Source organism: Pezoporus flaviventris, unplaced genomic scaffold (assembly GCF_033815535.1).
Source record: "Pezoporus flaviventris isolate CSIRO_AGI_PZ_B2104156 unplaced genomic scaffold, CSIRO_AGI_Pfla_v1 ptg000020l, whole genome shotgun sequence".
NCBI lineage: Eukaryota > Metazoa > Chordata > Aves > Psittaciformes > Psittacidae > Pezoporus > Pezoporus flaviventris.
In genome coordinates this window covers 8593963-8620016 of record NW_026892568.1, presented here as the reverse complement: position 1 = coordinate 8620016, position 26054 = coordinate 8593963, and the positions used below count along the sequence as shown (strand labels likewise).

General features: G+C 61.5%; 1 protein-coding gene across 1 annotated transcript; it reads right to left on the bottom strand.

Annotated features, from left to right (window-relative positions):
- RHBDF2 (rhomboid 5 homolog 2) lies at positions 1–21155 on the bottom strand. Its single transcript, XM_061455598.1, has 19 exons — positions 21136–21155; positions 11880–12012; positions 10361–10510; positions 10129–10253; positions 7765–7957; positions 7479–7691; positions 6902–7027; positions 6452–6585; positions 5597–5815; positions 5159–5270; positions 4652–4726; positions 4111–4272; positions 3864–3964; positions 3328–3391; positions 3110–3204; positions 2853–2928; positions 2288–2388; positions 1610–1763; positions 1–726 (listed from the first exon to the last, which is right to left on the bottom strand). The coding sequence occupies exons 3-19, from the start codon at positions 10484–10486 to the stop codon at positions 307–309; spliced, it is 2496 nt and encodes an 831-aa protein (XP_061311582.1). The 5' UTR covers positions 10487–10510; positions 11880–12012; positions 21136–21155; the 3' UTR covers positions 1–306.
- Between the last annotated feature and the right edge of the window lie 4899 nt (positions 21156–26054).

Below are 26054 nucleotides of genomic sequence, written 5' to 3'. Positions count from 1 at the left end.
CCTCCCCCCCACCAAGGCTGGGAGCCCTGGATGCACCAAAATCCCACATCCCTTGAGCCTTTCCCCACACAGGCAGCAGTCAGGGTTGGTCCCCAAACCAGTTATGGGCTTTTCAGCCCCAAAGGGGTGCAGGGCTGGCTCCAGCCCCACTCCCCACTGCACCCCTAGTGTTTAACAGGGGCAAGCCCAAGGATGAGCCATGCTCAGGGTCTGCCCCATCCTGGAGCATCTCCAGCAGGCCGGTGGGGACCCCTCCATGGGCAGCATCACCAGTGGTGCCTCTCCCAGCGCCATCCCCACCAGCGGTCAGTGCAGGACCTGCTCCAGCTCGTACTTCTCGCAGAACTTGCTGGTGAAGGGCAGGCAGGTCAGGTATTCCACCCAGCGCCAGTTCACCGGGTACACGTAGAGCCACACCACCAGCGAGGCGAAGAGCCCCACGAACACCAGCAAGGAGACGATGATCATGGCTCGCTTGCGGTACTTGTCCACCGTGCCGAAGGTGATGTAAGGCAGGAAGGCGAAGGAGAGGAGGAGGCCGCTGAGGAAGCCGAAGAGGTGAGCGATGTTGTCAATCCAGGGCAAGAGACCGCAGATGAAGAGGAAGAGGACGATGCCAAAGAGGTTGAGGAAGGCTTTCCAGGGTTTCTCCAGCACTTGCCAGCTCTGGAAGAGCTCCACAAAGAGGCAGGCCAGCAAGCCAAACTGGGAGCCGGCAGGGCCCACCTGCAGGGACGGGAAGTCAGGACTGACCCTGCCACATCACCCCAGACACATCCCTGTGTCCACAGGGACCATAGAATCCCAGCCTGGTTTGGGTTGGAAGGCACCTGAAAGCTCCTCCAGCTCCAACCCCTGCCACGGGCAGGGACACCTTCCACTAGAGCAGCTTGCTCCAAGCCCCTGGGTCCAACCTGGCCTTGAACACTGCCAGGGATGGGGCAGCCACAGCTTCTCTGGGCACCCTGTGCCAGCGCCTCAGCACCCTCACAGGGAAGAGCTTCTGCCTCATATCCAACCTAAATCTCCCCTGTTTGTTTGAACCCATCACCCCTTGTCCTGTCACTGCAGTCCCTGATGAAGACTCCTCTCCAGCATCCCTGTAGCCCCCTTCAGACACTGAAAGGATCATCTCTTCCCCTTGCAAAACACATTTGGCTCCTGCATCCCTCCTGGGGCTGCATTTACACCAGTGCAGGGCTCAGGGGAGGCAGCAGGGGAGGAACAGGAGGGAAGATGCTGGTGCTTTCCATGACTCAGCAGCCGGCAGCATCACCCCCTCCACGGCCCTGTCCCGATGCACCCCGGGGATTAGGGTGCTTGGTGTGATCTCATTTAAAGCTGGCAGGGTTTGGTGCCAGCAGATTAGCCATCTGCCTGCCCGGGGACCCTGCACACACACCGACACGTGGCAATGCGTGACCCACACGTGTGAGCCACATATGTGGGGCAGAGACCCCCCCCTCCCCTTGCCATGGGAACAGCAAAACCGGTCAGGGGATGAGAGCTCTGCTTTGCAGCCCCCTCCCAGGACAGCCTGGGGATGGGTGCCCTGGGCAGCCGGCTGGTTTGGGGTGATGTGGGACAAGCACCCCTTCCCCAGCCTCACCTCTGCCCTGTACGGCAGGAAGATGGCACTGGCCAGGTTGCCCGTGATGCCGCTGAGGATGAAGATGATGGAGATGCGGTGCCAGCCTGCCAGCTTCTCCAGGTCCCTCAGCACCGTCATCTGGAAGGTCACCGACACCAGGCAGTGGATGATGCTGGGGGAGAGACCCTGAGTTAGAGACCTCCTGTCCTGCCATTGCCCCTGCCCAGCCCTCCCACCCGCTGCCCCGGGCCATGAGGCAGCTGACAAAGCACCGTGAACAGCACGTGCTGTAATCTGGGCTGTTCTCTCCTCTTCTCCCCCAAGCCATTGGGGATCACAGACATACAATCCCAGCCTGGATTGTGTTGAAGGGACCTTAAGATCATCCAGTTCCAGGGACACCTTCCACTAGAGCAGCTTGCTCCAAGCCCCTGTGTCCAACCTGGCCTTGAACACTGCCAGGGATGGGGCAGCCACAGCTTCTCTGGGCACCCTGTGCCAGCGCCTCAGCACCCTCACAGGGAAGAGCTTCTGCCTAAGAGCTCATCTCAGTCTCCCCTCTGGCAGGTTAAAGCCATTCCCCTTGGCCTGTCCCTACAGGCCCTTGTCCCAAGCCCCTCTCCAGGTTTCCTGGAGCCCTTCTAGGTTTCCTCCCCGTGGACAGCCCGGTGCCCAGGACACAGGGGCTGCACTCACCCAGCGTGCAGGAACAGGGACAGCCACAGGCGGTAGAACTGATCGGGGACCTCCGGGTTGAGGAAGGGCAGGAGGCCGCAGACCTCGTCCAGGCAGTGCACCTGCAGAGGCAGGAGGGGTCAGGGGGAGATGGGGCTCAGCCCCAGCGCAGCGCCGCAGGGAGCACAGGATGGGGCACAGGGAAGCCATGCATCAGTTGGGGGGGGGGGGCCCTGGCTGCTGTGAGGCACCCACATTGCTCAGGTGCTGGGAAGAGAGCAACCAAGCATCCCTGGGGCTGCAGGAGATCCTGAAGGGACGTTTTCCTGCCCAGAATGTGCCCTTCCCAAGGACACCGGTGCTGCCCGGGTGAGGCTGGCTCAGGCACTACGTTCCCTCCTACCCACAGCCCAAGTCAGGCACGCAGTGGCCAGAGTCCAGCTTACAGCTGGGAAAGTCCCTGCACTTTGCATCCCATCCTCTCAAACGCATCCCATTCCATAGCATACCCTAAATCCCTTCGGCGTCAGCATGGCAACGTGTGACCCACCTGCTCCCATGTCCCACCGTGCCTCCCAGCCCATACCTGCGAGCAGAGCGTTGCCTCCTCATGGAAGTAGCCGTGCATGAACTCACAGTATTCCCGCGTCGTAATCTCGCAGCTGGGCAGAGGCAGGAGCGGGATCACTTGGAGCTGAAATCGCTCCCATTCCCATAGCATCCCCCTCCATTCCAGCAGCCACCGCACTTCCCACCCCAGTGAGGATCCATAACCTCCCTCTTCCCCCGTCTCCAATGGGACAAGAGGCAGCGGTGGCGGATGTCCCCATCGCTGTGACCCACCTGCCCTTGGTGCCGATGCAGCAGGGCCGGCCCTTGATCTGGCAGTCCATGTGGGTGAAGCCGCTGTGGTTGGTTTTAGTCTCGTAGGTGCAGATCTGGAAGCAGGAGCCATGGATGGGGTCCAGCCCCAGGCTCTCCCCACAGCCCATGGCCAGCCCAGCCGCCCATGGAGGTGCCACCACGGTGCCACCCAGCTCATGGTGCCACCAGGCTCTTACCGGCCACTTGGTGATGTCGTCTGGCCACACGTGGGGTGGGTTGGATGCCGGCTCCTCGCATGTCCTGGGGGGAGGAGAGAGGTGGGGGTCAGGATGGATCCCCCCCAGCACATCCCTCCCTATAGACCGGTACCCCCCCACCCCGGGCACAGACAGCCCTGGGACCTGCCCCTTCCCCTGGCTTGGGGGGGATCCTGCACATCAGTGTCCTACAACACCCCACAGCAGCACCTTCCATGGGTGAACCCCCCCAGCCCCATCGATGCCCCCTCACCGCATCATCCATCCCAGCAGAGCAGGGCAAGCAGGGACCGGCGCAAGACAACGGCATCTCCCGCTGCTCCCTGTGTTTAGGACAGACCCCACCTCACTTTCCCCACTGATTCCCTCCTTATCATTGACGTGGTGTGTCAGACCTCCCAGCCCCTTGCACAAGAGGATTCGAGGTACCCAAGCTGCAAACACAGCACCTCCATGGTGCCCCATGCGCAGCTGGGTGACCGTGCCACCTCTCACCAGCCATTTGTCACCCCTACCTGGGGTCCTGGTGACACACAGCCCCTGACATCCTCTTCTCCCCCGAGCCCAAGGCTGGTGCATTGGTGCCGGGCCACTTGATGAACGTTGCCAGCGTCTCCTGCGGGGAGGATGGATGGAGAGGCTGAGGATGCGGCAGCGAACGCCCCGCTCTGACCCCACGTTCATCCTGCCCTGGTGCAGTGCAGGGTGGAGATGGCTTCCCCCTTTGCTGCAGGGATCCCCAGCGCCTCCCGGTGCACGCACCGAGCAGTCCTGCGGCAGGGTCTGGATGCAGCCCGAGTTGTCGTTCTGGACGCAGCATCCCGAGCCACGCTCCCGGTCCCGCTCGCGCTGGATGAGCCGCTCCACCTGCCGGTCCTTCCGGATGCAGGGGGAGAACTTGGCTCCCAGGTGGATCAGGTCGATCTGGGAGGGAAATGCCAGTGCAGGGGATGCTCTGTGAGCCCCCTTGTAACTCCCCTTCACCCTCCAGCTGCCCTGGGGAGAGCCCAGCAGGGGCAGGGGGGCCCCATAGGCCATAGCCCTTGAATTGCCATTACCTTGGTGGGGGGGAAGGCAGGTGGGAAGGGGATTGGGTCCCTTCTGAGCATCCCACCATGATGCTGCAGCTCTGGGAAGCGGGCAGCAGGTCCAGAGGGAGGGGGGTACCAAGGGCTGGGATGAGGGACTGAGCTTCTTGTGGGGGAGAGGAGCACCCCAGGGCTCGGGGCAGGGGTCACAGCAGCTGGTGGGGGGCAGAGCCTCAGGTGGGGGGTGAGGGGCAGTGGTCCAGCAGGGTCCTTACCGAGCTGGGCCCGATCCAGAAGTTTTCCTGCTGGATGTACTTGACGCTCTCATAGACACCCTTGTTCCTCAGCACCTGCAGAGCCAGGCCAGGGTCAGCACTCGCTCCCTCTGCTCGTGGGGGGCTGAGCAGCCCCTTTGTCCCAGGGGAAGGGCTGCTGGGTCCCACAGCAACGTGGGGAGGAGAGCAGCTCTGCCGGAGCACGTGTGCACCCCTGCCCTGGCTGTTTAATGGAGCCTCTCAAACAGCAGGAGCCAGCAGCAGCCCAAGATGCTCCCAGCTCCAGCAGGAGAGCGTGGGGACACTGGTGGGCATGGTCCCCCCGGGAAGATGGATCCCTGCTCTGCTCTCCAGCCGGCTGATAATGAACCCCAGGGGGAGGACCACGTCTTTAACACCCGCTGGGTGTGAAAGGCACCCTTGGGCACCAGCCTTGCTTTCCTCAGCAGCCACACATCACCGCAGAGCTGGGAGGTGACCACCCCAGCCAACAGCTCTTAAACTTACTAACTCTGTCGTCACATGTTGGGTGAAGCCGATGGGAGCGATGCCGTAGGTGCCAATGACCAGCAAGGTGATGAGGATGTGGACAAAGGTGATCCAGTAGGTGAAATATGGCCTGTGGAGGAAAGAACCCAAAATCAGAGCCCAGCTCAAGGAAGGCTGGATCTTAGGCAGAAGCTCTTCCCTGTGAGGGTGCTGAGGCGCTGGCACAGGGTGCCCAGAGAAGCTGTGGCTGCCCCATCCCTGGCAGTGTTCAAGGCCAGGTTGGACACAGGGGCTTGGAGCAAGCTGCCCTAGTGGAAGGTGTCCCTGCCCGTGGCAGGGGTTGGAGCTGGAGGAGCTTTAAGGTCCCCAACTCAAACCAGGCTGGGATTCTGTGGTGGGCAAAGGGATGCCGCAGTGCCCCAAGCCCTGATCCCCGTCCCACGGGTGCCCCCTCACCGGTGGCTGTCGGTGATCTCCAGCTGTGACTGCACGATGCTGCTCAGGCTGCGCCGGTACGTGCGGTTGAGCCACTTGCCCACCACCCCCAGCCCGTAGTAGCGCTTCTTGCGGTCGAAGGCGAAGTGCTTCACCTTGGAGGCGATGCGCCGGCCTCGCCGCGGAGCCGGCCCGGCACCGGCACCAGCACCGGCCGATGGGAGCCGGGCACCCTCCTGCCTGCAGAGAGAGGAGAGACCTGCACAGGCTGGAGCCGACGGGGTGAGGGTCAAGAGGCAAAGTGCGGGTCCTGCACCTGGGCCACAGCAACCCCTGCAACGCTCCAGGCTCGGGAAGAGCGGCTGGAAACTGCTCATGGACCTGGAGCTGGGGGCGCTGAGTGATGGAGCTGAACGGGAGCAGCTTGTGCCCAGGGAGCCCCCAGCATCCTGGCCTGGATCAGCACCGGTGCGGCAGCAGGGCCGGGGCAGGGATTGTGCGCACCTCGAATCCTGTGTTCAGCTCTGGACCCCTCACTCCAAGAGAGACCTTGAGGTGCTGGAGTGGGGCCAGAGAAGGGAATGGAGCTGGTGCAGGGCCTGCAGCACAAGTGTGATGGGGAAGGGCTGAGGGACCTGGGGGGGTCAGATGGAGAAGAGAAGGCTCAGGGGGGACCTGATGGCTCCCTACAAGTGCCTGACAGGAGGATGGAGCCAGGAGGGGCTGGGCTCTGCTCCCAAGGAACAAGGGATGGGACAAGAGGAAACGGCCTCAAGCTGCCCCAGGGCAGGTTTGGATGGAGCTGAGGAACAATTCCTGCCCCAGAGGGTGCTCAGGCACTGCACCATGGTGGGGCACTTGGCAGCTGGTACTCACGGGGTGGGCTGCTCCACCTCAGGGGACACCCTGGCATCCTCCCCCACTGGGTGCATCCGCAAATAGGTGGCTGATAGGGGTGGCGACTCAAAGACATCATCAGGCATGGAATACGTCTCGTCGTGCATGTCCATCTGGAAGCAGGATGCAGATGTGTTCTTGCATGCCCATCACCAGGCCAGGCTGGCTCCAGAGCCTGGGGAGGGGGTGATCTCCACTGACATCCCTCTAACTGCACATCACAGGGTGTGAAACGTGCCCACGCTGGTGGCATCGTTCCCTGCCTCCCCCAAGGAGCATCACCAAGACCTGGGCTCCACAGTGTCAGGCATAGAAGCCACCAAGGCCCCTGTTTCCAGCACATGGGGTGCCCATTAGAGCCCCACTCCACACCCAGCCCCTGTGCAGGGCACCAGGATCCTCCCTGCTCCAGCAGGGAACAGCACTCGCCTTACTGAAGAAGGACGAGTCCAGGGTATCAGCAGCATCCACCATGTCCTCGTCCATGAAGCTGGGGTACATGAAGCTCCTCTTGTTCCTCTGCTTGGGAGCCAGTGGCTCCAGGACAGAGCGTCCCTTTGGCAGAGGAAGCAAATGGGGGTAAGCAGTCAGAAGCCCCCCAGCTTTTGCAGCACCGAGGGCTTCTTGCAGCTCCCCTCCCCTAAACCAAGTGGCAAGGATTAAACCCCAACAGGCCTCCATATCCCCCAGTGTGGAAAGGGCAGGCGGCAGGAGCTGCCTTTAGCTCCTCAGAGCCATGGACCATGACCATGTCAGTCAGCACGACAAGAGAACCCTGAACCCCGTGCGGTCCCAGTGCCGCAGACCTGCTCCCAAGGCTCGCCCAGGGGCTAGAGAGTTGCAGGAGCTCCCTGGCCCCTCAGCAGTGAAACCCAGAAACGGCTTTCCCCAGGGATGCGCAGTTCCCACCAGAGCTTCCCTTTCTGAGCAGAGCCCAGGGGAAAGCCCACCAATGGGATGGGGCTGGAACCCGGGTCGGGAAGACGAGGATACCCCCGAGACTCACGCGGAGAAGGGCTGCGGCCGCCTTGAAGCTCATGTGGGCCACGGACTCTCTCTTCCTGCGCGGGAGGCGGCTGTAGCCCGAGCGGATGCTGTTGAAGGAGGCCAAGGAGACAACGCCGGGGGTGAGCGGGGGCAGGACGTGGTGGGGCGTGTGGGGCCGGTCGGTGTCATCGGGGTGGCGGAAGGGACGGCCCCTGGCCAGCGGGTCCACGATCTGGAGGAGGGCAGAAGGCATCAGCGGAGGGACGGCGAGGCCGGGAGCCGGACCCCGCGCCACGAGCATCTACCTTGGGCATCTTGGCGGGTTTGGGTGACTCGGTGGCTTGGAAGGAGGGCACCTCCTGGCTGGGCAGCTCCATGTCGCGGTAGGCAGGCTTCAGCTTGCCGTACCTCATGCTGCAGTGCTGCAAGCTCTTGCGCTGCCACTGCTGCCGCTTCCCCTCCCAGTCGCTGCTGACACCAAACCACTGCGCCGTGCCCCTGCGCACACCGTGGGCACACTGAGCACACCACGGGCACACTGCTCACACCGTGGGCACACTGAGCACACGGAGCACACCACCATGGGCACACTGAGCACACCGCGGGCACACTGAGCACACCACGGGCACACTGAGCACACCATGGGCACACTGAGCACACCACCATGGGCACACTGAGCACACCGTGGGCACACTGAGCACACCGCGGGCACACTGCTCACACCACGGGCACACTGAGCACACCATGGGCACACTGAGCACACCACCATGGGCACACTGAGCACACCACCATGGGCACACTGAGCACACCGCAGGCACACTGCTCACACCACGGGCACACTGAGCACACCGCGGGCACACTGAGCACACCGCGGGCACACTGAGCACACCGTGAGCACACGGAGCACACCACGGGCACACTGAGCACACCACCATGGGCACACTGAGCACACCGTGGGCACACTGAGCACACCACAGGCACACTGAGCACACCGCGGGCACACTGCTCACACCACGGGCACACTGAGCACACCGTGGGCACACTGAGCACACCTTGGGCACACTGAGCACACCTCAGGCACACTGAGCACACCGCGGGCACACTGAGCACACCGTGGGCTCACTGAGCACACTGAACACACCACCATGGGCACACTGAGCACACCGTGGGCACACCGAGCACACCACGGGCACACTGAGCACACCCTGGGTACACTGAGCACACCACGGGCACACCGAGCACACCACGGGCACACTGCTCACACCACGGGCACACTGAGCACACCACGGGCACACTGAGCACACCGTGGGCACACTGAGCACACCGCGGGCCCACTGAGCAAACCGCGGGCACACCGAGCACACCACGGGCACACTGAGCACACCGCGGGCACACTGAGCACACCGTGGGCACACTGAGCACACTGAACACACCACCATGGGCACACTGAGCACACCGCGGGCACACTGAGCACACCCTGGGTACACTGAGCACACCTCGGGCACACTGAGCACACCACGGGCACACTGAGCACACCACGGGCACACCGAGCACACCGTGGGCACACTGAGCACACCTCGGGCACACTGAGCACACCACGGGCACACTGAGCACACCACGGGCACACCGAGCACACCGCGGGCCCACTGAGCAAACCGCGGGCACACCGAGCACACCACGGGCACACTGAGCACACCACGGGCACACTGAGCACACCACGGGCACACTGAGCACACCTCGGGCACACTGAGCACACCACGGGAACACCGGGCACACCATGGGAACACTGAGCACACCACGGGCACACTGGGCACACCACGGGCACACTGAGCACACCATGGGCACACTGCACGCATCGGTCCCCCCACCACGGGTACCACAATCCCACCCAGGCATCCTCCTTTGGGGTGGGTGATGTGTGTTGGGGTGACTCAGAAGGGTGGTTTTGACCTGCTATGGGACTCAATGAAGGGATGCTGCAGAGGTGTCATTGGCTCTTGGGTCTCTCAGGAGAGGTAACTCCATCGAGACTTGCACCTTGCACAAGACAGGATGAGCAGGGTAATTGTTTTTTTTATGGATTGGCAGGAAATGTGTTTAAACTTAAACAGGGCAGATTCAGGTTGGGCACAAGGCAGAAGCTCTTCCCTGTGAGGGTGCTGAGGCGCTGGCACAGGGTGCCCAGAGAAGCTGTGGCTGCCCCATCCCTGGCAGTGTTCAAGGGGAGGTTGGACACAGGGGCTTGGATCAAGCTGCTCTAGTGGAAGGGGTCCCTGCCTGTGGCATGGGGTGGAGTTGGAGGAGCTTTAAGGTCCCCTCAACCCAAACCAGTCTGGGATTCTGTGATTCTATGGTGTCCAGAACGCATCAGCTCTGGTCTGCAGCAGACATCCAGCTCGAGGAGCTTGCGAAGGTTCTACACAAACAGGGCTCAGAAACGTCCCCAGTGTACAGGAACTGTGGATGACCACTAAACAACTGCTGCAGGATTATCCCAGGCAGACACCAGCGAGTCAAAGCAGAGCTGCACAAAACCCTCAAACACGTTCCCTTTGGAGACACAACTCTCATCCCATCCCAAGCTGGTACCCGCAGCCACAGCACCCCAAGAGGGACTGAAGGACCCCTCCTGTGACCCAGCTGCTGCCAGAACCCTTCCCAGCCCTCACTTTCGGATGCTCTGGGATAGGGAAGTCTGCCGGCGGAAGCCGGGCCGGTGCTCCAAGCCATCGGATCCCTTCAAGCGGGGCTCCTGCAGGCTCTTGCTCTTTCTGTAGATGGGGACCTTGGAGGGCTGGAAGGCAGAGCAAGGCATTAGGGGCAGGATGGCATAAGGGGGTCCCTTAGGGACAGCAGCCCCTCAAGCCCAGCGTGGGATGGATGCAGGTCCCCATCTCTCACCTCCTTGCGGGTACCATCCTCCTCCGCCTCCCGGGGGGGGATGATGATGGAGAGGTTGGGGGGCTTCTTGCTCTGCAGGCGGCTGCTGCTGGAGCGGCTGCCCCCGTTCTTGTCCCCCGCTGACATCTCGGGCCGGCAGCAGTCGGCAGGCTGGGGGTGCACGGAGTCAATGGGAGGGGAAGAAGCATCTCCACTGGATCCCAGCAGGAGGGGGGATCCCACCAGCCTCAGCCCCTGTGCTGCTGAGACCTCGCCACCATCAGCCCAGCTGCTGTGTCCCCAGGCCCCACACCCCCTCCCTGGGGCTGGGTGAGCAGGGGGGCTTCCATCAGGACCACCAGGAGCCCCCCTCAGCTGCCAGGAGCAGAGTGAGGGACGTCGGGAGTGATGGGTCAGAGCACCCCAACACCCAGCACGTGCCTGTGGGACACCTGGGTTGGACACCCCATCAGGATGCGCCTGATGGGATGCACATGGGACCTGTGGGGGGTCCCTGCAAGCTCATGGCACACGGCTGCAGCTCTCACACACAGGGACATGATCCCTCCTGGTTGGACACAGCAAGGGAATAAAGGCAAAAGCCTGACAACTCCCAGTTCACATCCCAGCCTGTCCCACAGCCCCATGTCATGGATGGCTCCTGCTGCAGCGAGGGGCTGGGGCAGCCCGGGCCACCACCAGCCATGGAGCCAGGACCTGCCATGTGTTGGGTGCCCCATGGGAGAGGAAATGCAGGACATTCCCTCTGCACATGCACAGAGAGGCCAGGCTGGGAGATGGAGTCCTGCCCGGCACCACATGCCAAGAGGAAGAAGCTTAATGGCCAAGAGGTGGTTAATTCCTCAAGCAATCCCATCCCAAGGGTCCCTGCAGCCCAGCTCCACCTGGCAGGACCTCACAGGAAAGGTAATTCCATGTGAGCACGAGGAGGGAGTTCCAGATCCTATTAGGTGCTATTAGGGAGCATGACCACTCCGGCCTCCTCCCGTCCCCCGGCCACGTGCCAGCACTCAGGGGACTTGCACAGGTCTTAGGAGCATCCCCTGTCCCCCTCCAGGCACAGCCATGGCACAGGGATGGTGCCACAAGCACGGGATCTGCTCCTTAAGGGGAGACAGGAGATGGCCCCCTCCATCCGAGGGGGACACCCCTGGGGGCACAGGCATCCTGCTGGGCTCTTCTGCTGCAGCCCTGCACCACTGAGTGGAGCTCAGAGCCCAGCAGTGCCACCGGCTGGAGCCAGGCTGAGAGAGCTGGGCTGGGTCAGCCTGGAGGAGAGAAGGCTCCTGAAGGGGAGACCTGAGAGCAGCTCCAGTGCCTGAAGGGGCTCCAGGGAGAGGGACTTCCCCGCCTCCCTCCTCCCCAGAGGCACCGAAGCAGCACCCTTGGGTGCTGCCGGCAGCTCAGCTGCTGCCTCACCCCTCGCTGCCACTGAGCACCAAAGCTGGGAGCACCCAGCTCCCACCTTCACCCTAGGGGCTCAGAGCCAGCGCTGGTCCCCACACCAGGGCCTCGCTACCTCATAAGAGTAGTGGGGATCCCACGGGGCACGTCTCGATGGCAAACACCCGCGGCAGCCTTCCTCGTCCTCCTCCTCCTCTGTCCTTCACGCACGGGAGCCCCGGAGCAGGGCCAAACTCCTCCTGCCTCACCTGGGAGGGAGAGAGGCTGCAATGAGAACCCACGCATGGGAACACGGGAGAGGGCTGCAGGAGCAGTGGGGTGGAGGGAGAGCGGAGCTCGGCGCTCCCTGGGCTCTGGGGATGGAGCTGCCGGCAGCCAGGCACCAGGCACAGGGACCAGCCCCTGGCACAGGGCAGCGGGAGCAGGGGAAGCCACCGCTTGCAGTGATGCACTTTGCTCTGTGACAGGGGGGCTGCATGGGGCTGGGGGGGGAGCTTTCACCCACCGCTGCCTCCCAGGCCCGGCTCTTGGGAAGCGGGACAGCTGCAGGGAATGCCGGTGCCTGGCCGAGGTGTTCCATAGCTCCGAGCTGGGAGAACGCCAGCCCCACGAGCAAAACTTTCCATGCCACTGGTGAGCTGGAGACGCTGTTTGTTTGCCTCCCAGGGCAGGAGCTCAAAGCGCCAGCTGCTCCAGAGAGCCGGGAATGGGAACATGCTGGGCGCAGAGCGAGCCCTGGGACACCCTCATCCGTGCTGGGGAATGGCTCTCAGGGTGGGAGCCAACACAGCCGGGAGCACAGAAACTGGAGCCAAGCTGTGCTGTTCAGAGGTGCGAGCGGACGTGGTGCTCTCACATCCCTACCCCAAAATCCCATCCCCATCCTCTCCCATCAATCACACCCCAGGCAGCCTTTGGCTTCCTGGCCAAAGCAGGTTTAAACCCCGGCTTCATCCCCACCGGGGCCTCCTCCGAGGTGACGCAGCTCCCGAGGGACCTGGCACATCCCGGCGGCACCTGCCATCCCGGTCACGGGGCAGAGCCGGAGCTGCTCCCATGGCTCCGTGCATTAACACAGGATTTGGCACTGGGAGAAAGCAGGGAGGACGCGAGCAGCTCCCGGGGACTGAAGTCCCCTTGGCCACGTGGGTTGGGGACAGCAGCTGCCCCCAAGCACGGCTCCTGACCCATGAGAAGCTTCACTCCGTGCCAGACAGGGAAATCCCTTGGGAATGGTGCTGGGAAGGTGTTTTCCCAGCTCCCCACGTGTTTGGTGCTGGCACCCAGCCCCTGCAGCGCTGGCACCACTCTCACCCAGCATAAGAACAGGCAGCCAGCGTCTCCATCCACATCAACCCTGCCGCCAGCTCAGCACCCCCTTGTCCCCATCACCCCCAGCCCTGGGATGGGGAGCATCCCATCAGGAGCACTGCTCTGCCCCACTGTCCCTGCTGGCTGCTGGTCCCCAGGGAGCTCAGGGTGGCTCTGCCCTAGGGACAGGGAAGAGAGGCGAGAGGTGAGGTGCTGAGCTGGCATGGGGGGGATGGCTGTGTGAACACCCTGCTGTGGGGACAAGGTGGGTGACAGCGGGGGGGGGGGGGGGGGGGAACATGGGACTCGCAGCCAAAAGCATGTCCTGAGCTTTTGGAGCTGTGCTTTGAGCCGGAACAAGGGTCCACAATGACACTTCAGGGAGGAAAAGATCTCCAGGGAGAGGGAAATGCAGTGGGAATGCTGCCATCACTCATGGGCAGGGGATGGAGGGGGGTAACCTGGGCTGGTCCATAAGAGCTCCCCCACCATCTTCACCTTCCCTCTCACAGCTCCCCTGTCCACTGCAGCTCACCAGAGCCTGACATCCAGCAGCCAGGGATACAGCAGCAGGGGCTGAAGCCCCCATCCCCTCCCGAAAGAGCCTGGTGAGCAACTGGGACAAGGTTTTGGTCCCCAACCAGGCAAAGCACACGGAGGGTGACCGGGGCTGGCTCCCAGCCCGGGGGTGAATGACGACAGACGCTGACCCAAGGAAACACACCCAAGGAAGAAAGCGATGGAAAAAGTGATGCAGCTCTCACAAGGCGTCAGGACGGGACGCACCGGGATGCTCCGAGCAGCACAAAGGGACCATCAGCAAGGCCAAGTGGTGACCAGGGGACGACTGAGCACAACCACTGTACGAGACACTGGAGACAAGCCTCCAGAGCAGCGCTGCTGGGATGCGCAGGCACTCGAAGGAGGATGAGGATCCCTCTCCCTGAGCACGTTGGTGTGGGGGGGAGGCAGCATTAATGGCACTGGAACACAAGTGCATCAGGCTGGTGCAATTAAGCTGGGAGGGAAAAGTGCCTCTGAGCCACCCAAGGGTGCAGGGCCGGGAGCACCCATCACACCCGTCACCCTTAATGGAGGCACCACGAGCCCCTGTTCTTCCCTCTTCATCTCCATAGGGGAGAGCAAGAAAGGGGTCAGCAATGCCACGGAGGCTCCAAAACACCCCCAGAGCCACCACTGACACTCACACCCAAGAGACCATTAGAGCCTAATGGCTGGCTATGAATTATTCATGTAAAAGACCTCTCCCAAAGCTAGAGCATCCTTAAAAGCTTCTCCCGGTTATTAAGAGCGCTGGATGGGAGAGTTAATTGGTCCAGTGGCTCTGAGCATCAAGCCCCTGTGGGCTCACACCGGAGCAGAGAACCCCTGGCACAGCCATGGCCATGGGGATGCCATCAGCCACGGTCAGCCCTGCCGTGAGCACCGGCATCCCCATGGGATCTGCTCCTAAGGGGAGACAGGGGCTGGCCCTCTCCATCAGCAGTGTGCCCTGGGGGACAGGCATCCTGCTGGGGCTGCTCTGCTGCAGCCCAGCACCACTGAGCGGAGCTCAGAGCCCAGCAGTGCCCCGGGCTGGAGCCAGGCTGAGAGAGCTGGGCTGGGTCAGCCTAGAGGAGAGAAGGCTCCTGAAGGGGAGACCTGAGAGCAGCTCCAGTGCCTGAAGGGGCTGCAGGAAACCTGGAGAGGGGCTTGGGACAAGGGATGTAGGGACAGGCCAAGGGGAATGGCTTGAACCTGCCAGAGGGGAGACTGAGCTGAGCTCTTAGGCAGAAGCTCTTCCCTGTGAGGGTGCTGAGGCGCTGGCACAGGGTGCCCAGAGAAGCTGTGGCTGCCCCATCCCTGGCAGTGTTCAAGGCCAGGTTGGACACAGGGGCTTGGAGCAAGCTGCTCTAGTGGAAGGGGTCCCTGCCTGTGGCAGGGGTTGGAGCCGGAGGAGCTTTAAGGTCCTTTCAACACAAAGCAGGCTGGGATCCTGTGCTATTTCAGGCTGCCCACTCCCGTCTCCCACATCCCTGAGCCACGCGGTCGGCACCAACACCCAGAGCGGGATCTTTAACCCCGTCTCCAGCAGGGCTGGGGTAACAAGATGGGGTGCGGATGCCCAATGGGTGGCAAGACCCCAGGGGCGTGCAGGCAGCAGCGCACACCTCACCCACGCTGCCATTAGGAAATCCTCTCCCATTTTCTGTGCCGGGCAGGACATTGGGCAACCAGAGCGGGTTTGTTCAGCCTGGGCGAGCTCGGAGCGAGTGGGGAGATAGAGCAGCTGGGGGGGGGCTATGCCGGGCGCTGCTGATAATGGGGCAGCGCAGAGTCCTCACACACAGCCCCGTGGTGGGCCTCCCCGCTGCAGGGGGTTGATTCCCTGTGTGACCCTGCGGTATCCATCACTCCTGGGTGACCCCGCTGGGAGCAGCGTGGAGAGGGAAGGATTTGCCTGTGACATGTGGGAATGGGTTGAAAGAGCCACGCGGAGCACTTCCCGCATCTCAGACACAGCCTGCTCCCCATCCTTGTTAATGCCTACCAGCACAGCAACCCCATCCCCAGCACAGCGACTGCCAGCACCCAAACGCTTCCTGCCCTGCTGTGGTGGGCAGGGAGCACCAGGGAGCTGGCTCACCCACCCCACAGCTCCCCACTCGCCCTCCCCGTGGGGCTCCATGTACCCTCACGGCAGCATCACCCCAAACGGGCAGCACTGCCCGGCCCTGCTCTGCTTCCCGCAGTGGAGATGCACTGCCCGGGGTGATGGGTGATGGATGCTGCTGGAAGGGCCCTGGTTGTGCAAGGGGACCCCCAGCAAGGGAAAGCTCTTGGCTTTCCGGAGCTGGAGTCCAGGCACGTGGAGGCTTTGAGTCACCCCAACGGCTTCAGGAAGAGCAAAGGGCAAAAGTCTCCACCGGCAAACAGGCACCACGGGCAGGGCTGCAGCACTCTCCAGACCCAAGGAAAGCTCTTCTCCAGGCACCACATGGATTCCCAGGGGGACCAGGACTGATTAAACTTGGTTTTAGCTAAGAACCGAGTAACTGCTTGGAGCTACTCCAATTCCTCATCGGCTTGGCTTAAACACGGTGCATGGGCATGATGCTGTGAGCGCTTCTGCCCCGGCTGTGACTTCTGGAAGGGGCTGAGGGGTCCCAGGTCGTGCTTTAGCCAAGGCAAGGGAGGGCAGCCTGCCTGCAATCCCCACACCAAAGGTCATTGCTGAGTTCATTCTCACTTCCCCCTTCCAAGCATGGTTCTTGGTGCGAGGGGACGATGGGGATGGAGGGGACGTTTCTTCCTCTAGCTCTGAAAAGCACCTATTTTGAGAGCAGCTCCTGGTGTGAGGGCTCAGGCCAGACTTCCCCATCTCCCCACTGCCTGTTTCAGAGAGCACGGAGCCAGCCGGAGAGGCACTGGGATGGGAGGAACACCCCGTAGTGGCAGAGAGTCCCCTCACTGTGAGCCCTGAGCATCCATGTGGGATGCAGCAATGGGAAGTGGTGCTCAGCCCCACGCATGAATTCAGCTCATCCCAGGCACAAGACAAGCCCTGGATGAGCCCCCTCAGAACAAGCTCCCTATCTCTGGGAACAGGCTCCTTATCTTGGCTCAGCCATTTCAAGGCTGCACAATTCTGCTGCTCGCCTGTGCAGAGCGAGAGGCCCATGCTAAGGGATGCCAGCAGCTTCTCTGATGTCCCCCTGGAGCCAGCAGCTCCCTGAGGAGAGGGGACAAGGACCTTGCTGCATCCCTTTGTGCTGTGGGTGAAGGTGGCACCTGGGCACTGCCCTTTGGTCACCCCACCGAGCCACAGTGCTCCCCTGGCCCCACAGTTCAACCCAGGGAAGCTGCTCCCTGCCCACCCCTCCCCTCCCAGGCAGCACATGGTCATGGGCCATGTCTGAGCCTCCTTACCACAAGGCCAGCAGCTCCCAGATCTGCACCCTGCAGAGGAAAACCCAACCAAGAACGGCTCATCCCCATCCAACACAGCGCAAACCCGGCACGGGGGATCCTACACTCACCAGTGCCTATGGAAACCGTGCGATGCTCTGCCCTCATCACAGCATCACCGTGGACCTGTGCCAGCAACACACTTTGCAGCCTCTCAGCTGCCAAGAGCTGCTGATGGGGTCTCCCCCCCACCATTCCCATCCTCCTCCTGCCTCCACTCCCTGTGCCCATAGGGAAGCCACAGAGCCCACCGCAGGGGCTGGAGATGCTGATTTTTAAGGAGCATCTCCACGTCTTCCCTAGGAGCACTCGCACTGGGTTAAGCCACCACGTGCATGAGCTGGTTATGGCATCACCCATGGAAAAGCCTTACGCCAGCAGCGTGGTGCCGGTCGCGGCAAGACTTCCCTGCTCACACCACAGAGGAGCCAAGGAAAGGGCAGGGGCAGGACATGCCAAGGATTCACCCCGTGAGCTCGGCGTGCAGCCTTTGGGCTTTCACGTCATGGGAGGTCACTCCCAGCCCTGCCTGGCGTTCCTACAGGACGGCCAATTACAGGGATAACCATGGCACATCCCCGGCGCAAGCTGCTGCACGATGGACAGGGAGCGAAGGCAGCGTGGAAAGGAGCATCCCTGGGTACCACACTGCTTCCTGACACAGCACCAGCGGTGTCGAGTGAGCCGGATCGCACCCACACTCCCTGCTCTGGGGCTACGGCTGCAGCAGCAGGTTCTGCACCCGTGGCTGCTGAGTGTGACCTCGAGAGGAGCTTGAGCCGGTTTCACAGGAGGCCTTCACACTGACTCATTGGTGGCATTTCATAAAGGGAAACTGAGCACTGCAATACACGAGGACTCCCTGCTTTCCCAGCCCCGGCTGCTCCAGCTGGGAGCAGCTTCCAAGGACTTCAGCAAAGTCCATACAGCTCTCCCAGATTTAAGATTCTGGAGGAGGGAGAAGGGGGAAGCCTCCTGTGGAAAGCCTCTTACATCCTTGATTTCCACAGGGCTGCAGGCTGCTCCCAAACCAGGTATTTGGGGGTTGCTCTAATGTGACCAGCACCCTGCAATGGTGCCCCTTGGGGTGCAGGTCCCTAAGGACAAGGGGGACACAGGAGTCCTGCCAAGCAGAGGGTAGGGTTGGTTCTGGGGCCACCCAAGGCATCCTCCCTGGGTCCATTCCCCACCCTTAACACCTCATGAAGAGCAGAACCACCACCGACTGCTGTTTGCTTTGGTATTTAAGTGAAAGAAGGGCACCACTGCCAAGGGTTCCATCCATACTTGCAAGGACACGCACAGCTTGGAGGCTGGGAAACAGCCACAACCCAAAGCACCACAGGCTCCCAAATGACAGCTCCTGGTTCCTTGTAATTAAAAGGGACCATGCCCGTCTCCACTGGGGGCTCATCATGGCACCAGACATCTCCCGGCCCAGCGGGACAGCAGGGACCAGTGATTTTTACAGAGCTCTTCAAGAGGACAGAGTTTGTGATCCCATCACTTGTGGGCTCATAGGGATTTAAGGTATCAGTGTGCAGCCCTTACCAATTGACTCCTTTGGTGCAGAGCCCTGGCTTGCCCCTCTGCACTCAGATCCCTGTAGGGCTCATGGGAAACACGGGAATCTCTCAGGAGCCTTGTGCTGGCCTGGGCAGCTCCCAGCAGGGCTGCCACCCAGGGACAGGACAAGCCCTCCTTGCAGAGACCAGGGCTCCCATCACCACCACTCCATTGTAATCCCCCACTGGCCTGTTCTCCATCACCCGCCCCACACTTCCTTTGGTGACAAGTGCTGCTTTGCCTCCAAGCTCATCCTGAGGGCTGTTGTCAGATTAAGACTTACAACCAGCTGGAAGAAGCTCTTCCTTGTGAGGGTGCTGAGGCGCTGGCACAGGGTGCCCAGAGAAGCTGGGGCTGCCCCATCCCTGGCAGTGTTCAAGGCCAGGTTGGACACAGGGGCTTGGAGCAAGCTGCTCTAGTGGAAGGTGTCCCTGGAACAGGATGATCTTAAGGTCCCTTCAACACAAACCAGTCTATGATTCTGTGATTGTAACCAAAGGGATGAAATAAGGATTGATTTGGGGGATCCCTCAGCTTCACTGTAAGAGTTAAATGGGAGCAGCACCAAATGACAAAACACAGACCCAGAATACAGCTGTGTGCTCGACTTCCAGCCCAGTGCAGCCAAACACTGCCCGAATTCCAAAGGCATCCCAAAGAGCGCAGCCCCCAGACAGACCCAGCCCAGCCAGCCTGCATCCCAGCCTCCGAGCTGCCCTCCCAGCACCCGCTGCTCCTGCTGCACACATCCATGCTGCGGCAACACCACCCTCACACACTGAGGGCTCACACATGCACCGAGAGCAACACCAGGCTTGCAGAATTGGTACCGGGGCGCCTGTTTCAGCTTCAACCCCAGCTCCCCACGCTGCGGTTTGCCCTTTCTCACCCAGGGCTCACAGCCTGCAATGTAGCTGCATTAGAGCCAGAGGAACCCCTGGCCAGGGGAAGTGGGAAGGCCCTGGGGGCTTGCTTCAGGCACCTGCCTTCCAGCCAACAGGAGCAGAACAGGCAGAAGCTGCCCTCCAAAATGAGCAAGTGGCGTTATTGATTGCTCCCTTCACTACAAAGGGCTTGGAAAAGCAGACCCAGGTGCAGCAGCTGGGGAGCCCGGGGAAGCCACTTGTGAAGCCAGCGGTGCCTGGGGTTAGAGCAGGCAGAGGCGGCTCTGGTTTGTCCCAGGCATGGCCACGGTTGAACCCTAGAGCTTGATTTGGAGGTGGGATATTTCCAAGCCGGTTGTTTCCCACCTGGGAAGCAGGCAGGAGCCAATGGATGCTGCTTCAGAGAGCACAATGGGGTGAGCTGAGCCGGGTGGCATTCCCCCACTCAGGACATCCATGGGGCTGCGGCTCCTGAACGCTCCAGCCCAGGAAAGTCCGGGACAGCGTCAATAATGATGAGCTCAGCCTGGAAACCCCCGGGAGCCACCGTCCAGGACTCGGGCACACAGAGGCAGGAAAGTGTCCCAGCTCCCCATGGCCTCGTGGCGGGAAGGATGACGCCGCGCTGGGGAAGAGGGCAGGCACTTCCTCTTGTGCAGGGACGCAGCGGCGACAGCACAGCCTCCCGGGTCCCCTTCCCCCTGCAGAGCTGTGGGGTCTCAGATGCTGTGAGCGCCACAACCCAGCTGTGGGCAAGAGGGACAACCTCTGCCTGGTCCTGCTGGCCTGGCGGCAGGGCAAGACCTAGTAAAGCTCAGCCTCAGCCCTCAGCCCCAAAGCCACTGCGACCCAACAACAACAAACCAACGGGCTGCAACAGCCACACGCAGCATCCCTCCGCTCCCTGCGGGATGTATGTACGGATGCAGGATGACCGGAGGGGCTGATCCCGGAGGGGCTGGTTTGTTTGCAGAGGGCTGGCAGCAGCGCTCACCACTTCAGCAGCACGTGTGAGCGCGCCACAGCCTTTAAACACAACCTCAAACCAGCACCAACAACAAAGCCCCGGCTTCGGCGGAGGGGAGGAGGCGCCGGTGCTCTGGGGCACAGAGGGAGCGGTCAGGGACCCGGGCACCTGCCTGCAGCTTCGGGGCTGCTGCTGCTTCCCAAGGGCACCGAACACCCACAGACCAGAAACAAACCCGCTGGAACACCCGCTTGTTCACCGGGCCGGGGAAGTGGGTCAGGGCTTCGTCCCCAGCCTGGGCAGGGGAGCGGGCAGGGACCCCCTCGCTGCTTCCCCACCGCCCGGGTCACCCCGCCGGGCCGCGCACCCGCTTCCCCCGCGATGAAGAGGAGGAAGAGGAGGGTGCCCCGGATCGGTCCCGGGGGCCCGCCCCGGAGGGACACAGCGGGGACAGGGGGCTCCGCGCCGCCCTCTGCACAGGGTCCCGGGGGGCCGGGGCAGGCGCTCACCCCCGGTGCCGCGGGCAGGGCCGGGCGGCCGCAGGGCGGGAGGAGCGGGCGGAGGAGGAAGCTGGCGGGACGCGGCCGGGCACAAAGCAGCAACGGAGCCGGACGGGCACAAAGCGAAGCGGCGGCACCGAGACCCCGCCCCGCTCCCACCCCGGCCCCGCTCACCCCGGTGCGGTCCCAGTCCCGGTCCCGGTCTCCTCCTCCCGGTCCTGGTCCCGGTACCGGTACCGGCCGCCGCTCGCAACCGCCTCCACCTGGGCTGGGCGGGGCCACACGGGGGCGGGAGCTCCAGAGGGGCGGGGCCTCTGGCATAGGCCCCGCCCAGCGCGTCACACGTGGGTGCTCCCGCGGGCCCCGCTCTGGGCATCGGGCACCGGGCTCCGGGCTGGGAGCTGGGCACCGGCACCGGGCACCGGACCAGTCACCAGTAGGACTGGGCACTGTCAGGACCGGGCAGTACCAGAAATGGTCCCCGTTAGGACTGGTCAGCGTTAGAACCAGCTCCTATTAGGAGCAGTCGCTATTAGGACCGACCACTATGAGGACCAGACAGTATTAGGACTGGTCACTTTCAGGGCTTGTCATTATTAGGACCAGGCTCTGTGAGGACTGGTGGCTATTGGACCAGCTGAAACTTGCCCCAGTCACTATTAGGACCGAGCACTTTTAGGACTGACCACTATTAGGAGTGGTCACCATTAGGACTGGTCACTGTTAGGACTGGCCGCTATTAGAACTGGTCACCATTAGGACCAGCAACTACTAGCACCAGTCAGTATTGGCACGAGCCACTGTTAGGACTGAATTGCTATAACAACCGGTCACTATAAGGGCCATTCACTATTAGGACTGGGCACTATTAGAACCAGCTGCTACTAGCACTGGTCACTATTAGCACTGACCACTCCTAGGACCAGTCACTATTGGGACCCCAGGGCATGGCCCTGACTCTACTCCCCAGCAGCAGGCACCCCTGGGTGCTGGCAGCGTGCCGGGCATGGTGTGGGCTGTCACATTCCCAAGTGAACCGCAGGTGCAGGCACGTCCCGCCTGGCGGGTGAGGTGACAGGATGTCACAGGGCTGGGATGATGGCACTGCCCATCAGGGCACTCCTGCAGAGCTGAGCCCTGCGGAAGCTGCCCCTGCTCCAGCGCCCTCAGCACAGCATCGCTCTTCTTCCCGACAGCCTCACACTCAGCTTCCTCCCATCCCTGCGAAGAGTAGGTGCTGGCAGGATGTGAGGGGCTGAGAAGAGACCTTTTGAGGTTGGGTTTGGCATGGCTGAGGCTCTTACATAGGAAAATGTGGGCTGGGTTTTGCCATAAATTAAATCCTTCCTTCATGACCCGCTGCAGGTCTCAGGCTGAATTTACAACTGGGACCGTGGATCTTTGCTTTGCCATTCAAAACTGTATTTTCCCTTTATTTTTACCTTACCAGTGCATGGATGCTTCAAAAAAGCCCACTGCACTAAAACTGTCCCTGGGGATGCTGCAGTGCAGGTCCAGCTTGGATTTGCTGATGTCTAGTAGGGTGCTGAGCTCACAGTGGCCTCCACTTTCCACTTCCATGGGTTCTTGCTCAGCAAATCTGCTCCTGGTTCCTGGTAGGAAAAAAAAGGGTGGAGAAAGCTTTTGTTTCCTCCCAGCTCCTTTGAAGTTCTGCTTTGAAGCGGGTGGAGAAGGGGAGAGCCCGGCGGGTGCTGGGGACAGACACCCCGACGCAGGGTGGGTGCTCCCTGTGACTCAGGGGTGATGGATGAGTGAGGTGGGGGTGTCCCCAGCCACAGGCTGGGGCAGGCAGCAAGCAGGGACCTGTGCCAAGATGCCAGGCACTGACTTCCCTGGGAGAAGACAGATGAAGCCTGTCTTTGGGACGAAAAAGGGTTGACAAAAAACCATCCCTGCTGTGGTCCTGCCTGCATCCCGCTCCAAGGCTGGGACCTGCAGGATGTGTCCATCTGTGGAGGAGCCAGGCAGAGCCCTGTGCCAGCCCACAGAGGGAAAGAGAGGACGGTGACTGCCACCTGTGCAAACCCCGTGGAGCGTTGGGCAATGAGGAAGCAAAAGAATTGACCAAAACCACCCCCAAGGCAGCAGCGTCAGGGCATTGCATCAGCGCTCGGAGATGCTCTGCAGAGCACTTCCCTCTGTGGTGCCAACCACTCTGCAGCCCAGCCCGGCCAGAAATGTCCCCAGAGGCAGGCAGGGAGGGGACACAGCGCTGGGGTGCACAGTGCTGGGAGATACCCATCCTGAGCAGGGTGCACCTTGCAGCAATGCTGCTGGGTGACCTGCCGGCAGCCCCCAGTGTGATGTGCCAAGACTGGGACTGGGATATTTCATCAGGAGCCATCCATTCCTGTTCTGCCAGTTAATATTCCAGGGTAGGATCAGTCCCAGCAGCCTGGGGCCAGGCAAGGTCCTGCTGCTTGCTGCCACCAAGGGCTGGGAGGTGATGGCTGCCAGGGCAGGTCCCATCCGTGGACATGGATGTGTTGTAAACAACCCCCCCCCAGTCCCATCCTGGGGCTGCAGTCTGAGGTTTCCGTGTCTTTCTAACACATCAACTACTTCCTAAAACTTCCCAGGCCACGTTCTCCAGAAGTCTTCTTCCCCATTGTTGCCGCTTCATGAGCTCCCAGTCTGGGCATGAGATCCCCCAGGGTGCCTTGATTTGCTCCCGCACGCACGCAGATGGGTTTGTGTCCTTCTGGGAGCCTGCCATCTCCATCCCCTCATCCTCCTGTCTCCAGGGACACGATCCAGGCAGGGGAAAAGCCCTGCATGGAGGGGACTCACCTTGCCCCAGCCCTCGCCACCGGTCGGACACTTCCATGTCCTGCTCTCCCTCCGGCTCGTCTCATTCAGGGCTGTCCCTGCTGCCTCCATCACCTCTGTGCCCCGCGGAGCCAGCGGGGAGCCCCCGGAGCCTGCAGCGCTGCCGTTCCCGGGGCGAACGGCAGGGGCCAGCCCGCGCCCGCGCTCGGCGCCGCCGCTGGAAGCCGTCCCCTGCAGCAGCGGAGGATGCTCAGCCTCTGCCATCGCCCAGCGCGCCCGTCTCTGTCCCCTCCGGCCCAACACCGCCCCAGACCGCTGGTGCCGCGGCGGGAGTGGCCGCTGCCACCCCAAGGCACACGGGGCAGGCTGGGGCCACCGGGCTGCGCGGCACATGGAGCTTGTCACCGCGTCCTCGCCATCACAGGGCTGGGAGATGGGGAGCAGCACCCACGGCTCACCCGTGCCGTGCTCTGCGGCTGCCCCGTGCGCCATCGCCTTTGGCAAACATGGGGACCCTCCTGCTCACATCCACCTCCTGGGCAGCCGGGGGACCCCAGCTCCCCTCCTCAGAGGCACTGTCAGCCCACATCCTGGCCGAGCCACATGGATGTTAGTGGGAAATTTGTCTTTCACAGCTTTCAAATGCTGTTTCCTCCCTCCTTGGCCGGCCTGTGGTGGGAAAGCATTGAGGAATAACCCAATATCCAATGCAACCAAAGGCAGGCTGGTGGGAGCTTGTCTTTTGGGGTTTCCTTCTCTTTTATTGCTTTCCCAAAGAATAAGCATTCGAGAGGGCTCTGGGGTGATTCAGTAGAGCAAGAAAGGGCAGGAGACAGGGGGATGCCTGTTCCCTTTGGCAAATCCCATAGGATAATGATCCAGCCTTGGGGATTTTCCTTCCAGGGGCAGTGACTGCCCAGTCAGACAATAAGGCTGGGAATAGCCTGGCTTTATGGGGCAGGCTGCTTCACCCCCTGGCACTGGGGTCAGTGGGAGCAGAGGATGCTGATGTAGAGAGGATGGGGACTGAAGTGGGTGAACTCACAGCAGTGCAGAGGAAGCAGTGACCTTTGGGAAGCAACCCTCCTGCCTGCTGGGTGACCCTGGGGAGCTGAGCTGAGAGGAGAAGCCATCCACTCCATGGAATCATAGAATCCCAGACTGGTTTGGGTTGGAAAGGACCTTAAAGCTCCTCCAGCTCCAACCCCTGCCACGGGCAGGGACACCTTCCACTAGAGCAGCTTGCTCCAAGCCCCTGTGTCCAACCTGGTCTTGAACACTGCCAGGGATGGGGCAGCCACAGCTTCTCTGGGCACCCTGTGCCAGCGCCTCAGCACCCTCACAGGGAAGAGCTTCTGCCTAAGAGCTCAGCTCAGTCTCCCCTCTGGCAGGTTAAAGCCATTCCCCTTGGCCTGTCCCTACAGGCCCTCCAAAGCCCCTCTCCAGGTTTCTTATAGCTCCTTTTTAAGCACTGGAGCTGCTCTAGGGTCTCCCCAGACCTCGGTTTGTCCCTCAGCATCCCTATGGCCCTGCGTGCCTCACAGCTGCCACTTCTCAGAGTGCAGGATATGCTGTTCCTGGGCTCATGGATCCATGCCTGCCTGAGCAGAGACTGCAGTTACCTGTGAGAGGTTACCCCAAGCCAAGCTGCACCCTCTTACTGACCATGCACCACAGGCCTCCTTCGGCCCCAGGGAAGGGCTGGGGCCAGGGAGGATTCAGCATCCCTCCATGTAGGACCCCAGAAGAGATGGGTGCTCAGTAGAGAGCAAGGCTGGACCACCAGCATCCCAGGTGCATCCTTGCTAGCACCCTGTTCTTCATAGGCACCCCAGTATCTGTAGGCACTACATCTCTGTAGACATCCCAACCCTACAGGTACCTCTCTCTGTCATCCCTCCAACTTCTCTGCTAGTCTCTGGTCCAGCCTCTGGGTGGAACTAGATGGGCTTTAAGGTCCCTTCCACCCCAAACCATTCTGTAATTCTATGATGATCTCCTGAGCAGCATCAAGACCTCAAAATACATCTTACGGGGCTACGCTATATGTAGGTATATATAAAATAGATGGCTAAATTACCAGTATAATCATCATTAGCTGGCAGAAAAACCCTGAGTGATGCACGGTTCTTGGCAGATGGGACATGAGCTTTCCTAAGTTTAAAGGAAACCAGTTTACTGGAGGGTTTTTTGCCCAGCCAGTTTTGACTGTAACAGGAAAAGTCAGTATCTAAAGAAATCACACTATTGCCAGAGAGTATCCCCCAAACTACTCACGCTGCTATATCAATACAAACCCACAC